We start from the raw sequence: 17,319 nt of genomic DNA, 5'->3' as shown, positions 1-17,319 counted from the left end.
TTGCATGACTTCTTCTCTACCTGTGTCCCGATCCCCAGGTGGCACATCCCTCGTCGCTGTCACTGGAATTGCCTCGCTCTGGTCCCAACAGTCTCTCCCCTCCGCTTCTTTCATCCAGAGTCAAATTCCCATCTGGGGATGTGGGTTGGGTGTTGACCATGGCCGAGTCCTCGCACTCTACCATGCCCTCAGAGGCAGCGTAACCCTGGTCGGGCAGGCTGCTGCTACTGCTGCTGCTGCCCAGAGACATGGTCTCCACCTCGGGTGTTTCGCTTTCTGGTTTCCGGCAACTGGCTGTGGAGCTTCGCATCGAGTGGAGCCAAGCTGGGAGAGGATAGAGATACATTGGCTGTTATCAGTGCCCATGTTCATCAGTGCAACTTCAACATCCAATTCAAAGGGTTTTCTATGGCCTAAGTTTGTGTGTGGTGAAACCTCAGGAATGAATTGGCTTGCATTGGGTTATGCATGAACTTAGAAATACAACTTTAAGGCCTCATTTAAGTTTCTTTCCAAACCACAAACCTTAAAGATGTTTCATACCTGGAGAAAAACACCAAAAGAACCAGCACAACATAATGTGTTTGAAAAGAAGCACGGGATGCAGAGCGAGCAAGAAGTGCAGGAGATAGAAGAAAACAGAGGAAGTATTCACGTTAGTTTTAACATCCACTTTGACACCACACACACACATACACACAGGCCAAGTATACAAACACAAGCCCAAAGCACAACCACCTGAGGCTTGATGAAACAGATTTAAAGCTGGGCGGGAGGACAGGTTCCAGTGAGAGATAGTATTGCTTCATACACTCTCATCTCTTTAATACAGTCATGCTCGGCCTGGCAGAATTTGGGGAACTTATTTAGTCGGTGACTGATCTCATTGAACTCTACGCCAAGAGAATAAAAATCAATGTACCATTCATACGGTTTTCAGCAGCCCAGCCAGCACTGGGAACACAACACAGGATTCTTGAAAATGAGTTAGTAAACTTGTTTGTAATACCGGGTGTCTGTGAGTGTGTGCATGCATTGTGGTCCAATAGATCTTCTTATGTGTGTGTGTGTGTGTGTATTCTAGGCCTGTCGGTTTTGGGCCTGGTCCTAATGGTGTGGAGGGAACAGTCAGTTCCAGGAGATGTGGTGATGACTCACAGGGCTGTCCTCCCAGCTCCTTCCCAGCAACAGCTTAGTCATGCCAGCTACAGCCACAATCAGCTCATGCGCACAAACACACGCACACGCTCTCATGTATTTACGCACGTATATTACAACAAACAAGTAAACATGCACACGCAGTTCTTTGGACTGGATATGACCGGAGGCACACACACTTCAGTTAAAGCCAAACAAAGTGTCCCAGGCAAATCAATATTGTGACTCGTTACTTGTCGAAATTAAACCAGGGCAATCCGTGCACGATCCCAAACCAAAGTCCTTGAATCTTGATCCAGTCTTCAACTGTTTAATTGAAAAATGGCATTCAAACATAATATTCAGTTGTTTCCACAACAGAGTTTGCCTTTACAGATAAATGTGTGTTTATTATCACAACTCTACAGGCTCAACGAGTACACACAACCATCTGTACCGTAACTCGATCGCTTAGAACTTGCATTGGACAAACATAAACGGATGAGGATCTGTGACACCACAATATTTGCATTTGTATGGTAACAGAAGTCATGTGGTTAAAAAAAGAACTAGAGCATTTTTTTAACATGAAGGCTATCTAATAATATAGAGTTATAAAATTTAACACGCATAGTTAGGATGATGCAGTCTTCCCTTCAAGCCAAGTGTCTTGTAGCGTTTCAGCCAAAGATCCACTTAAATGTCATAATTTTTCTCTGGACCCCAAACAAATAATTTGTTGGGGGTTTGTTTGTTTTGTGGATGTCACAAAGGGAGGATAGTTTTAGAAAAACCGTGAAGCTCTCTTGCCACTATAAGCAAATCAATGTGTAATGTCATTCTCTTTTCTAAAAAGACTGTTGTTAATTCTCCATGGGAAAAAGTATTTCATCCCTTACACTTATCTTTAAAATGGACTATCTAAAAGCAACATGTCATTGATAGATTATCCTTTCCATAATGTTGCCAAAAGCAGCACGCACTCAGGTGTACCATTTCTAAACTAAGCCACAACAACACGTAGAATAAGAGAAACATACGCCGTCCAACTATTGATCTGCACATATCACATTACCAAAATATTGGCTGATAGATATCGTATGGCCTTGCCTCAGCCTCATCTGAGCCCGTCACTCATCAATCACAGTGTAACTGATACATTCGGGGTTTAGCCCATCTGCCATATCGTCTTCTGACCACATTCTGCATGTCCACTTTGAACTCAGCTCTGAGCTCATGTATAATCAATACCAACCTGCGAATCAAGTCGAAATACAAAACCACCAGCGGTATATACATACATTTGTGTAAAAAAACCAGAGTGTTGTTTAATGAGTGAAATTAGAGAGCACTGCTTGCTCTCACTTGCTGCATTTTGTGTCCTCAACAGAAGCAAATTCAAACCCTCACAAGGGCCGAAGCTGTTTAGGTGACTGCATGATGGCTTTGTGAAGTAAAAGAAATGTGGACGGTTCAAATGACGGTGACAACAAGACCGTGACAACATTTACAGAAGAGTACAGGAGACACAATCGATTACGTGGGAAGAGGAGGTTGGTGAACATCTGAAGGAGGTCCAGCGGAAACAAGAAGAAGGAAAAGGGAACTGATTGGATAGTCAGATGATGAGAGGGTCAAGCCAGAAAGAGACTTCAGGAGTGTTTGGAGCGCAGACGTACAGGCCCACAGCAGTACACTGTAAAGCAGGGGGGGGGGGGGGGGGAGTAAAGAAAAGAACAGGTGTGAATTGAGATGGACAGAACTCTAACAATGCATTCGGCGGGAATGATGATGAAGACAGCATCCAGAGCAGAACCTAATCATGAAGAAAGAATCTGATGGCAGCAAAGCAACAGTATTCTGGCCATTTAGCCAGCTCATGCAAAGAAGAACACATACAAAATCATAAGGAGGCGTACGTTAAGTTCGGCATCACTCAACAGCGTCTTCCATTATGCATCTAATATACTCTCATGTACTGTATAGATGCAACAAAAGAGGCACTCAAGTTGATTGGTGTTGACCCCAGCCCTGACCTTTTGGACCCAGAAGATATAACAGGGTTACATTTATAGATATGAAGAGCCTCGACCTCAAATGGACCCAGTATCACTTAACAATCCAGCTGCCCGTGCCGAACAAGTGACACACACACACACACACACACACACACACACACACACACACACACACACACACACACACACACACACACACACACACACACACACACACACACACACACACACACACACACACACACACACACACACACACACACACACACACACACACACACACACACACACACACACACACACACACACACACACACACACACACACACACACACACACACACAAAAGTGAAGGATTTTTTTTTTTTTTTAAACACCAGTTCTGATTTCGTCAAATGAAATAGAAGTTAAGGAACCAGAAAAGCAGCTTCTAGAAAATAAAAGAAAGACCAGGACTAAAAGGAAAGGGAGAGGCTGTCCATCGGGGACCTACACTGGGGAGCTGCTTCCTCTGCCTCCACGAGACTCTGCGGGGTGTTGCTTTCTGCGGGCTCAATGGGAGGGGAGGACAGAGTAGGGGGTAGGACGAGCTTCGGTGCTTCCTGCGCCGTGGAGCGACGAGGTTTGGGTGGCACTGGGAGATCAGCGGCTCCTGTGGGAGAAACAGCATGCAGGCAGGGCAGGCACTGGTGGTCATGTTGGTAGAAAAAAAAAGAGGAATGTGGCACAAACATCTTACATGCAAACGTCTTTTTGAACTGAAAGTAGCATAGAAAACATTATGTAAACATCAATATCTTTGTAATTTTTAGATGTATTCTGCCAATGTCTTGGCTGCTGTGAATTTGTGCTTCGCTTCTTGAGGGACTGCTTTGTTATTCAAACAGTGGTTACCTCATCCTTTGATTGAGAACTCCTTTCTTTTGTCTGCAGAAGGGTTATCACTGTTAAATGGGCCTTAAGCTCCTCTTGTGTTAACAGTACATTCATGTGTAATGTTTTACCATTGCTTCTGTGGAATTTCACATTTCATGGAATTAACTTGACTACTGCCCGTAATGGAGGGCCGAGCCCTGGCAACAAAGGCCTGGCGATTATCAGCTGAAGTTTCAGGAGAAGTGACAACAGGTTTGGAGCTACCTTTCAGTTCAGCTAAATCCTGTACAAACTTGAACAACAATAAATGTGTTGCCAGGAGCGGAACTGTTTAATTTCTTCGTTGCAAACGAAAGCCACGAGCAATCAGAGTCAATACGACATTTAGAATTTATGCATTTCAAAACCTGTCAGTTAAGCTTTATCTGGCGTAACTGCCAGTTGCTTTGACTCGGTGCCAAGGTTTGTGTAGATGCAAAAATCCAAAAGCTCCTGTAGTCAGAGTAGCTCAAGGCAATGGCAATCAGTGATAGAAGTAGCTGTATGTGGATATTGAAATGTCACATGTGATTATTACTGAAGGGGTAAATACTTGATTTTGTTTTAGCATTTAACAACACTCCCACAGCCCAATATTTCCTCTCTATGTGATTACTAGGTACTATTTGATTTTAAAAGCAATGTTGCTGCGAATGTAGACAAAAAGCAGTAAAAAAGGAAATTAAAGGACTTGTATATGGTTGTGTAATATATGCAGACTATGATACACAAAGCAAACAGAAGTGTGGACTGATGAATGGAACTTAGTCAATATAGATATAGACATATTGGGTTTTGGCGGGAAAAAGCACAATTACTGTAAAACAGCATTGTTGAAATATAGCAACCTTAATGTTCTGATAAGTGATCCATCAGCGTGCCATGTCTTTGCTGCTTTACCTGCATGCAGGCTGAGATGAGAAGCAACAAGCAATTGAATCCTCTGTTCCTATTCATTTAACCCTAAAAATTACCCGGAGCTAACCATTTTCACTGTATTTTTTCTCTCCTGCATATCATTGTTTTGTGATGACATGTTTCTCATAAATAAAAACTTAAATAAGCACACACTGCAGTGACGCTTTTGGTGCTCCACTAAACAATCGCATGATTAATTTGGACAAAGTCTGAAAAACACAAGTACTATATTACATTTTAAATATCAACCAGTGGAGGTTATGCTGATTCAGAGAGGAACCATACATTTACCCAATTTATTTTATTGCATCAAGCTGAAGCTGTAGTGAAAAGAATATTAGCAAATCCTACAGAAGATTTAAAGCGATTTAAAGCGCTACGCTACAAGAGAGTTTGAAGAGCTAAAGTAAATACAATTAAATATTAACAGGGACTACAAGCCAGCACTAAAAACTAGCAATAGTATGAAATACCAAAGAGCATTTCTTTATTAAAGCAATACTTTTAGTTTAATAGTGTGAAGCGCCCTCTTTGTTTAATTAAAATCAGAGATCATTGTTATCATAAAGCAAATGCCATACAGTTTACAGTTTAACATTGTACGGCTAAAAAGAAAGGCAAAATGAAATCTACAGAAATAAAAAACTAAATCAAACCGATATAATTGAAAGATCAACTGAAACCTAATAAATTAACTGTGTACCTGTCTATCTCAGCTCTTACAATCACGAGAGCTACACCCGACACACTGTACGTGCAGGGTGTAGCTCTTCTAGCCCCAATGTGTGCACCAACCCTTGTATCACTGCCAAATACGTACCGTTATGTATCACAAAGTGCAGTTGTCAGACTGCATCTATGTATTTGTAATTTAGTTACTGCATGTGAAAAGTTGAGGTTGAGGTCTGCGGAATGAGTACTTTCTCTCACACTGTCAAGGGAAATGAGTAAGACCGGTAGAGTCGAAGAAAAGGGTCAGGAGAAGAGCAAAAAAAAGAGAGAAGCCAGATCTCTAGATCTATTAATGATCCTCACGATATCTGATGTATCCTGACAAATGCGATGACCTCAGCTTTTCTCTTGCTTTCATCTGCCTGTCCATCATCTCCTCTCCGTAAACCACTCTAGTCCGTTTGTTTCTACCTCGCTGCACTGTCAAAACCTTCCCATGCTCCTTTCGCTGAACTCCATTCTGGTGCCCTCACCTTCCTCATCCCCTTTTCTGAAGTCTACTACTCTCTCATCTCTGCCCCAGTCAGACATGACAGCTCTTCTTTACCCCGCTACAGATAAAGATCAGGGTTCTAGAAATATCAACACGAGGCCAGCTATAGTACAAGTAGATCTTGTTTTAATATATGATGGTCTGTGCATATGCCAGCTTTGAAGGTTTGTTTGAGTGGCTGCATAGGAGAGAGAACAAAATAAAGAGGGGATTGAGAACGAGAGAGAGGTTGAAAAAAGAGAGAAAGATAAGATAAGAAGAACGTGAGGATTGATAAGCACAGGCAAGAGACAAGGACTGCATTGTCTCACAGGCTGTGATGAAAACCAGCTCCACTAGTCCCTTTCCCTCAAACATGACGCACACACACACACAGTCTCTTTCCCCAGGTTATGTACGTCACTTTTTGACAGCTAGAGTTTCAGACGTTGCAGCAATGATACAACCAGTCACTTTCTCTGTAAAAACAACAACTTTTACAGACAACTTCAGTTTTGCTTTTTTAACATACAGAGGAGCTGTGTGGCATCACTGTAATCAACAGCCAGGTTAATTTCTTCGAAACTATGTGTCAGGTGCTAGTTTTGGAATGTCTGTTATGACATGTTAAAGATATTTACCCATTGCGCTGTGCCTGTTGTTCTCAACCTCATCCAGTTTCAGGTTTAGGGCCAACACGGTCTCGGATGTGGTTGCTACTGGACTTAATTTGGCAGCTGTGCTGCTGGCCTTTTCCGACTCCTCCACCCTGTGGCTGGATCTGTTCACAGTGGACCGGACCCGCACAGACCCGCTCGCTGTGCTGCTGCTTAGGGTGCTGCAAGGAGCAGCCTGGTCGAGGTCAGCGTCAGAGTCGTCGAGGCTGTGGCTGAGTTCAGAGCTGGAATCTTGGACAGCCAGGCTCTCAGTGGTGCTGCTGCTTGGTGTCGGGGAACTGGAGGTCGGGGAACTGGGGGTCGGGCTGGCGGCGCACTCAGGTGGCGGGTTTACTGTTGTCGTCAAGGGGACTGGTTTTACTGCTTGCGTTACAACGGTGGTAGCAGAGACAGTGTTTGACTGAACAGCCTTGTTATGGAAGCCCGAGGTCGGTGTTTCAGTAGTGGGGTAATCAGTGGTGGAAGCGGCAGAGGTTGAAGTGTCGTCGGGGTCTGAGGAGATGGAAGCAGGGGTGGGAGGAGGGGCCGGGGCCTTTCTTTTCCTCTGCTGGCTTTCTGAGCCGAGGCCCATCTGGTGGTAAATAAAGGAAAGAAAAGTATTGAGACAGTAGAAAGTTAATTTCTCTGAGCACCTTGTCTACCAGAACTGAAGTTGAGGTTACTACTGAGTAATTATATCAAGTGGAGTTCTGGCAGTCTTCCGAGTCTTAAAATCCTTCAGAGTGCCAAGATTCCTTTTAAATTATCCTACAACAAGATATAAAACATCTGACAGTGACACAGGTAATGTAGTAAATATTGAAACATCAATATATATATATATCAACGGGGTCATTAACCATTATTCAGACGTCCAATGTCTCGCTGAATTACTCGTAATACTGAATCACTATTCTCTTCAGGGGTGAAGTGACAGCTCATTCAATGATGCAATTTGTGTTCAAACATGGAAAAAAATAACATTGAGAAACTGTTCTTTTCCTATTCTCGTTATCCACCACTAAGTCAACTCAGTTCAAACACGTATAATGGCAAGATACAACTTGAGTTACTGAGGTAAGAAGTCAATGATGAGGGGGGGGGGACCAAAATGACAAGTGGCATTTGGCTGCCAATGGGTGTTCCAAAACATTGAGACGGCTTTCTGTTTTTCAAAATGATTGTGAAGAAAAAAATGGTCGTGGAGGATTTCTTTTAGATAGAGGCTTGCAGGAGAGTAGGACAGAGCAGGAAGTAGACATGGAGAAATAAAAAGGTGCAGATCGGATAAAACTATGAATCATGAACAAACTGCTTTATGTTTTTTATGGGGTGATGAGACCATTCACACTTGCCAGTCAGTTGTCTAAGAATCACTATTAAAGTGCTCCAGACAGGTTCCAACAGCAAAGATTTCTTGTGTTCTAAGAAATCCCAATAACTGCAGCTGAGTTGAACCTTTCTTCACTCAACGGAGAACGTGCTCAGAGCTGTGTGAAGAGTTGCATCATTGCAGCAGGACATGGGAGAGATCAGGCCACCTATCCTTTCTGCAGGAACATGGGTTCACACATGTGAACTCAATGAACTCCCTGCATGACATGGTATGGGAATCTAAATGGCCCCCCAACTGGTTGTCTTTCACTTCCTTGGTCTCCCGCTTCTCTCCCTCTCTGGCACGTACATACATACATGAATGTAGCCATACCAGTGGATGTGGGCCAAAGTTGAAGCTGAAATGGATGACTGACTTGCCTATGAAGATATGTGTGTGTGTGTGTGTTTGAGAATGTTCATGTGTGTGCTCCCTGCAGTGTGAAATACAAGACTGAAGTCAAGACATGTGATGAAAGGAAGAGCGCTTCAAAACACAACACTTTTCTCTATGTTTGTAGGAGCACACACACTCACAAGTGCACACACATGAGAAGGAGCAGTATGCCTCATATCTCAGGCACAACCGGGGTGTATGGATTTGGGAGTTGTTCTGGGTTGCAGGGTTAAGCGTGTGCTTATTGGCCCCATGCCTGTACATGAGATTGTTACAGGCTGAAGTCTCAAGACTGCATTATACCACATCAAGGTCGCACAATACATTAGATTAAAATGTCTATTTATTATCATTATGTATAAATATGTGTTGTTTACTAATTTTGATGTTTTTTCTTTGAAAATATGCTCTTTTCAGTGTTCGAGTCAACAGCATGTATTTATGCATTTCTTCAAGCAAGAGGCAGGATGTGGCCACTTCTGCTCCCCTCTCAAGTTAACCTTGTGTCATGGCATCACAAGTCAGGACAGAGCAAAGCCCCGTAAGGGCCTGACGCTCTCAGTACAGTCGAGTCATGTTGCATCAAATCACGGGCAGACACAATGTCAAGTGAAATCAATCAAATGTGTGGAAGTGAGGGATGAGGTCCTGAAACAGCAGTTTCAGAGACACAGAGATACACCTCTTTCCATTCCTATCCACTGGTTTTGAAATAGATGAATCATTTAGTAGAGTTTATTGAGGCAGAGAGAGGTTTTTCATCATCATCACGTGGAGCCAGATTCATGGGTCATCTTCTGTGGCATTATATAGCTACAGGGATGCAAATAAATGAAGACCTCCCTCACCGTTTACCTTAAAATACTAAAAGAAACCCAATCAACCAGTCACCAGGAGTCCACGTATACTTCTGATGATCAACAAAGGCTGAATGGGCGTCATCAGCTACTATCTGATAATCTTTGTTTCCATGCCGATGCGATTGAGTTTGTTCTACCGGTACTCAACTAACGAGAGAAATAGAGAATTTGATGACAGCGATTCAAAGCATTCCTGTTCTCTGCAGGTTTTTTATCTTGGACTGAAGACTGCTTGGGTCTATTACTGACTGAGAAACGCTCTGCAGTAAACATGCTGTTGTTCATTTCTTCATTACGCTAACTAATACCTTAGCAGAACTAAAATGTAGTGGAGAGAAGACCTAAAAAAAAAATGGTTGGTCAAATTAAGCGGACAGGATGGTGCACGACACCAATCAATGAGCACACCATGAATATGCAGTTATTATCTACTAACGTTTTTCTTTGCTCCAACTCTTCTTGTTTGGGTTGTGTGTGGGCTCAGATTAAAGAATGATCAAGAAACAATAGGGATTATTGGACATGGGATATTTTGAAGAAAATGCGCCCGAACACAAAAGCACATATAGTCTGGCGTGTCCATTAAATTGCCCACTGTGGTTCGAGAGGCACCGTGTAAAAGCATGTTGATTGGATGGGGCCACCCATGGTGTCACGAATTCCCCACCTTCCTAGTTAAATGCATCCTGTTTACACGTTTAATTAACTCTCCTGTCATTCCAGATCCTGTCATCCTCACCTGATTGTCCCTCATTCCCTTCACCTGGTCCTCACACCCTTCTCACCTGCAGCCCATCCCCTCATTAGTCCCTCACTATTTAGCTCCCTCACTTCCACTTGTCCTCTGCCAGATCGTCTTGTGTGTCACCGCCAAACCTTCCAGCGTTATTAGAGTTTATTCCTGACCTGCCTGTTACGACCCTGTTTGCCTGTTAACCCGACTCAAGATTTTGCCTGCCCCTTTTTTGGATTTGTTGCCCTGTTGGACTGACTACCTGGTTTTGACCCTGCCTGAAACATACAGTAAACTGCCTCCTCCTGCATTCCTGTGTTTGTCGTGCTTTTGGGTTCCAGTACCTGTAACCCTTACAGTACAATCTGGCCAAGATATGAACCCAGCCGACTTCCCACTTTTCGGGACAGGACCTATGATGCAGACGGACACGACGCAACGACACGAGCAGCAGCTCGCCGACATATCGGAAGCTATGGAGTCCATGAACATCCGCCACGAGCGCAACATGGAGTCTCTCCGTGATCATCTGCTGAAACCCTCTGATGCGGCTCGGGGTCCAGATGCTGTTGCTTCTTCCAGACCTCCGCCTCACCCCGCGTCCGGGTCAGAGGCGCACTTGCCTCCACCGGAGCGTTGTTCGGGGGCTCCTGGTTCCTGTCGGCCATTCCTGGTCCAGTGTTCTCTCGCCTTTGAGCTTCAGCCTTCTCCTCAGAGAGGTCCCGGGTCGCGTACATTGTCTCTCTACTCACGGGCAGAGCCAGGGACTGGGGGACCGCTGAGTGGCAACGACAATCGTTAAGCTGTTCTTCGGTCCAGCGGTTTTCTGAGGAACTGCTGAAGGTCTTCGATCACGTCACACCGGGAAGAGAGGCCGCTCGAGGGTTATTAGAGCTGAAGCAGGGGGCGAGGCCCGTGTCGGAATATTCCATCGAGTTCCGCACCAAAGCAGCCGACAGCAGCTGGAACGATGAATCGCTTCTTGACGCATTCTACCACGGCCTTTCGGGCCGCATCAAGGACGAATTGGCGGTTCGAGATCTTCCTGCTGGTTTGGATGAGTTGGTCGCTCTGGCCATCCGTATCGACAGTCGTCTGCGAGAACGGAGAGGGATTTTTTTTGGTCGGCTCACCAGTAATACAGAGGGCGCTGGTGAGTCGGAATGTGAACTTTAAAACGCCCTCTCGACCTTTGATTAAGGCTCAGCCGCTATGTTCAGGGAACTATCACACTGTTTCAGTTCTCATTGACTCTGGTGCAGATGCAAACCTCCTGGACATGACTCGCTTCACAGCTGGGTATCGGGCGGATAGACCTGGAGGAACCCATCCGCGCCACGGCTTTAGACGGCCATCTCCTCTGCAGGGTCACTCATCAATCCACTCCTCTGCCGATGACCATGTCAGGTACTCACAGTGAGACACTCGCCTTTCATCTCATCCATTCACCACAGCAGCCGGTCATTTTGGGCTATCCATGGCTTAGGAGACATAATCCACACATCGACTGGGCTACAGGAACTATATTACAATGGAGTGCTCATTGCCATGCTGTTTGCCTAAAACCTGTTTCATCATTGGGCCCTAGTCGGGTTGATCCCTCTGACTCTACAGATATCTCCCAGGTTCCTAAGGAATACCTTGATCTGAAGGGGGTATTTAGCAAGACCCGGGCCACATCGTTGCCGCCGCATCGTCCATATGACTGTGCCATTGGCCTGCTTCCAGGTACAACCCCTCCCAGGGGTAGACTGTTTTCACCATCTGCTCCGGAGACTAAATCAATGGAGAGATATATCAACGACTCTCTGGCTGCGGGTCTCATTAGACCATCCTCGTCTCCTGCGGGAGCTGGTTTTTTTTTTTGTCAGTAAGAAGGACAAGACCCTGCGGCCGTGCATAGACTATAGAGGACTCAATGACATTACGGTGAAGAACAGGTACCCTCTTCCCCTTATCTCCTCTGCATTTGAGCTGCTACAAGGTGCTACCATTTTTTCCAAGCTCAATCTCCGTAACGCTTACCATTTGGTAAGAATTCGAGAGGGGGATGAATGGAAGACTGCCTTTAATACTCCTAGTGGACATTATGAGTATTTAGTTATGCCGTTCGGCCTCACCAATGCCCCTGCAGTCTTCCAGGGGTTGATCAATGAGGTTCTCCGGGGCCTGCTCAATGTTAGTGTTTTTGTGTATCTGGATGACATTCTTGTCTTTTCAAAGTCTCCACAGGAACATGTGGTGCATGTTCGTCAAGTCCTCCAAAGGCTTTTGAAGAACCACCTCTTCGTAAAAGCAGAGAAGTGTGAGTTCCACACCACAACGGTATCATTCCTTGGCTTTGTCATCAATGCTGGTGATATTCGGATGGACTCAGCCAAGACGAGAGCAGTCGCTGACTGGCCTGTGCCTGTCACTCGGAAGGAACTTAAACGCTTTCTTGGCTTTGCCAACTTCTACCGGCGGTTCATCCGTAACTACAGTTCCGTGGCTACCCCCCTCACTTCTCACATCCCAACTCGTGCCCTTCCGGTGGTCCTCTGCGGCTGAAGCGGCTTTCAGTGAGTTAAAGTCCCGTTTTACCTCTGCTCCCATCCTCATATTTCCAGATCCTGCCCGGCAGTTTATTGTGGAGGTGGACGCCTCTGACACGGGGGTAGGAGCGGTCCTTCCTCAGCGGTCGGCTAAGGACCAAAAGGTTCATCCATGTGCCTTCTTCTCCCGGAAGCTGTCCCCTGCAGAGAGGAATTACGACATTGGGAACCGGGAGTTGTTGGCGGTCAAACTGGCATTGGAGTGGAGACACTGGTTGGAGGGAGCGGAGCAGCCATTTGTGGTCTGGACGGATCACAAGAATCTGGAATATAACCGCTCGGCCAAACGACTGACCGCTCGGTAAGCTAGATGGGCCCTTTTTTTCAATCGCTTTGTGTTTTTGCTCTCCTACAGACCAGGCTCCAAGAACCTCAAACCAGACGCCTTGTCCCGTCAGTTCCAGCCGGAGAGCTCCCCTCTTCATCCTGAAGGTATCCTACCTCCGGAGTGTGTTGTCGGTGCAGTAACCTGGGAGGTGGAGTACAGGGTAAAACGCTCCAACGCCGAACATCCTGCTCCCAGTGCTTGTCCGGTTAACCGGTTGTTTGTTCCTGCTCACCTCCGCCCGCAGGTGCTCCAGTGGGGTCACTCTTCTCGCCTTGCTTGCCATCCCGGGATCCGACGCACACTAGACATGTGCAACGCTTTTGGTGGCCGTCCATGGAGGAGGACACCAAGGGATTTGTTGGTGCTTGCCAAGTCTGCGCTCGGCACAAGACCTCCCGCAAGGCTGCCTCTGGTCTCCTCCACCCTCTACCACTTCCGCATCGCCCATGGTCCCATATTGCATTGGATTTCGTAACCGGCCTACCCACCTCCAGTGGTAACAGTTATTCTGACAGTCATCGATCGATTCTCCAAATCTGCCCGGCTTATCCAACTGACAAAATTGCCTACCGCCAAGGAAATGGCCGAGATTCTGTTACAGGAGGTGTTTCGTGTCCACGGTCTGCCCATAGATGTGGTCTCCGACCGTGGCCCACAATTCACCTCTCGCTTTTGGGCCGAGTTTTGCAGGCTACTGGGGGCCACAGTCAGCTTGTCGTCTGGGTTCCATCCGCAATCTAATGGACAGGCGGAGCGCATGAACCAGGAGATGGAGACAGCATTACGATGCCTCTCCTCCCGCAACCCGCAATCCTGGTCCAAGGAACTTCTGTGGGTCGAGTATGCCCACAACACCCTTCCCAGCTCAGCCACAGGGCTCTCACCCTTCCAGTGTGCCCATGGATATCAGCCCCCACTCTTCCCGGAGCAGGAACTCGAGGCCAGTGTTCCTTCTGTCCAGGCGTTTATCCAGCGGTGCCGACGCACTAGGAGGCAGGCCCGCTCCACGCTGATGCGCACTTCCGAGCGCTACAAACGGTCTGCCAACAGACGTCGCCTCCCTGCACCTCAGTATGCTCCAGGACAACGGATCTGGCTGTCTACACGGGACCTTCCCCTCAGAGTGGAGTCCAAGAAACTAGCTCCTCGTTTCGTGGGCCCGTTTCCGGTGTCGCGGGTCATTAATCCTGCAGCCATCCGGCTGCGTCTACCACCAGCCATGAGAGATCATCCCACCTTCCACGTCTCCAGGGTTAAACCTGTCGAGAAAAGCCCGCTTAACCCCGCCCCCAGACCCCCACGGCTCCTCGACGGGGATCCTATCTACACGGTCCGTCGCCTGCTCAAATCTCGGCGACGGGGTAGGAGACTTCAATACCTCGTGGATTGGGAGGGCTATGGGCCGGAGGAACGACAATGGGTCCCCACTCGTGACATTCTGGACCCCTCCCTGATCACTGCCTTCCACCGTGCTCATCCGGACCAGCCCAGTGGGACGTCAAGGGCCGTCCCTAGAAGGGGAGATTCTGTCACGAATTCCCCACCTTCCTAGTTAAATGCATCCTGTTTACACGTTTAATTAACTCTCCTGTCATTCCAGATCCCGTCATCCTCACCTGATTGTCCCTCATTCCCTTCACCTGGTCCTCACGCCCTTCTCACCTGCAGCCCATCCCCTCATTAGTCCCTCACTATTTAGCTCCCTCACTTCCACTTGTCCTCTGCTAGATCGTCTTGTGTGTCACCGCCAAACCTTCCAGCGTTAATAGAGTTTATTCCTGACCTGCCTGTTACGACCCTGTTTGCCTGTTAACCCGACTCAAGATTTTGCCTGCCCCTTTTTTGGATTTGTTGCCCTGTTGGACTGACTACCTGGTTTTGACCCTGCCTGAAACATACAGTAAACTGCCTCCTCCTGCATTCCTGTGTTTGTCGTGCTTTTGGGTTCCAGTACCTGTAACCGATTCACACATGGAGGCTTCAACCTGGTGGCGTGACCATTCATCAGTTGTTTCGAAGGACTCTTGATGGGTGAGGGGCTTTGTTAAGGCCAACATTGATGCACTAATGTGGAATGGCGTGCGTGTGTGTGTATGCGAGGGGGTCAAACTGTATATGTGGGTGCTTGTGCATGTTATGTACATTCATATCTGCGTGTGTGAACCGGCTGAACACTGAGGGCACAGATGTCAAAAACATCCCAACAGAAAGACAGTGTTTAATTGTATCGTGTGTGTCTGTGTTATAATGAACATGTGTGGGATGTATGATGAAAGATGTTAAATGTCTTAACAATGTGTGTATGTGAAAGGGGGGCCATAGAAGTGGCTGGCTAAGGATAAGAAGACATATGGCTGACCCAGTTCCATTGTCGTCTACTTTGTCCTACTAACCCAAATACAGTGGATGTTTAAAAGTTAGGTTAGAGGAATCAGAATAGAATAATAACTTGGCAGCAGCAAGTATTTACATTTTAATGTTTGTAATTTTTTCCAATACAAATAACCTAAATGATTTTTCAACCATCAAACCAACGCAACAAAAAGCTGATAAAGGTTTTTCCCTAAATGTTTTCGAATTATTATCCCTAACAGATCGATGAGTTACCTCTCTAAAATAGCAATACATCCTTATTATATATATATATACTGTATATAAATAAAATAAGTACTGTTTCATTAACTACTGAGCTGTGTGCCAAAAGCTTCTTCTACGGAATTAAATAATTCAACTTTAATCTTGCACTTTACTCTAATGTTTAATATACAAACAACCAGCACAATATCTTCTATCGGCCTGTCATGTAAGGCCCTGTTCTGTGTCTCCTCTTTCTCCTTGATTGTTTCAGGCCCTTTTAACAATGTATGTACATTGCCCTACGAGAGCCAGAGCATGTGTGTGCAGGATGAAAGAGAAAAAATAAGAGATGAACAGAGGAAGGGCTGCTCCCAAATGATCGTTTTAAAAAAAAAGTGTGTTCCTGCAGAATACGTGGCGAATACATCTTTCTTTCCGTCCTTCCAAACCTCTGGTGGCGACTCAGGAACACATGCTTTCTCACCACAAATAAAATAGGGACTAGCAGCAATAAAAAACAACTGACCTTCTTTATTGATAATGTTAATTCATTGGGTGAATCTGTGGCCAGTCGACAAGTGTTATAAGAGACAAAACAAGAGGCAGCAGCAGAAAAGCTCATATTGAGGGGTAAAAACAACAAAGAAGGGTTAGAAAAAAGACAGATGGATAACAAAACCAAGAAGAAAAACCGACCAAAAAAAGGAAAATCCATTACAGGAACACTCATTACCAAACACAGCTCCAGTAGCAACTTGTGTTTTGTCTGGCTGATTAAACCAGAGCTGTGCATTATAGCAGATTAAAGTTAGCTACCGTTGGAGGCAATTAGGTGACTGTGAAAAACAAGCCTTCCCCTGCTGCCAACTCTCTACTTTAACACAGTGCCAGAAAAAAAACTACAACGAGCTAGCTCGATCAATCAAGAAGCCACACACACAGGCAGGAATGCAGCGCGTATGAAAACAAATTCATGCAATTGAGAAACCAACAGGGACAGTCATGGGCAGAACGCTTCGATTGCGACACACGCACCACTGAATGTCACGTGACACGTGTCCAGACAGCCGTCCCAGACACAAAACCACGTAGTTTAGACAAAACAAAGCGTATTGATTAAAATACTAAAACTATACTTCTGTCTCTCACAACCAGAGTTAAGATGTGATCAGCAACCCCATAATGTCAGAGCTGACAAAGGTAGAGCTGACATTATGGTGTAAGCTGATCAGATCTTAACTCTGCTGGATCTCCCTTGAGAAATGTAATCTCAAACAATTGTAACTACCGCGGTTCATTTGTGTTCCTCCAAGTGAGTAACTTTTTTAAATTCCCCCCCATCATGGACTCACAGCAAACAGATGTGATGTAAATGATTACTTATCTGGCTCTCCCTCTCCTTGCTTTAGGTTTTTCAGTTTAAAACAAGAGATGCTTCTATATTGGACCTCACTTGATTGGTTACATTAAAAAAAGGTATACATACATGTAATATTGCGGATCACCTCATTTCTGGTCGGTCCAAGGAGATTAGTGCAGTGAGTGGTGTAGTTAGGCAAGTTAAGGACTTAAGGAGTTCAGAAATGTTAGTTAAATTTAATATGACCAG

At 45.7% G+C, this 17,319-nt stretch overlaps 1 protein-coding gene across 10 annotated transcripts in view; it reads right to left on the bottom strand.

Annotated features, from left to right (window-relative positions):
• The window catches only part of cobl (cordon-bleu WH2 repeat protein), a 60,023-nt gene that overhangs the window by 7,732 nt on the left and 34,972 nt on the right, over window positions 1-17,319 (bottom strand). For 9 of the 10 annotated variants that reach the window (XM_056443502.1, XM_056443507.1, XM_056443504.1 and 6 more), the window contains 3 exons: window positions 6,833-7,439; window positions 3,648-3,806; window positions 21-324 (listed from right to left, as the gene is read on the bottom strand). In XM_056443502.1, the coding sequence (XP_056299477.1) occupies window positions 21-324; window positions 3,648-3,806; window positions 6,833-7,439 (1,070 nt within the window). The remainder of the gene's footprint in view (window positions 1-20; window positions 325-3,647; window positions 3,807-6,832; window positions 7,440-17,319) is intronic. The other variant, XM_056443511.1, reaches the window with a different exon arrangement.

Source organism: Pseudoliparis swirei, chromosome 22, assembly GCF_029220125.1.
Source record: "Pseudoliparis swirei isolate HS2019 ecotype Mariana Trench chromosome 22, NWPU_hadal_v1, whole genome shotgun sequence".
In the NCBI taxonomy this organism is placed as follows: domain Eukaryota; kingdom Metazoa; phylum Chordata; class Actinopteri; order Perciformes; family Liparidae; genus Pseudoliparis; species Pseudoliparis swirei.
This window is presented reverse-complemented; position numbering and strand designations above follow the sequence as displayed.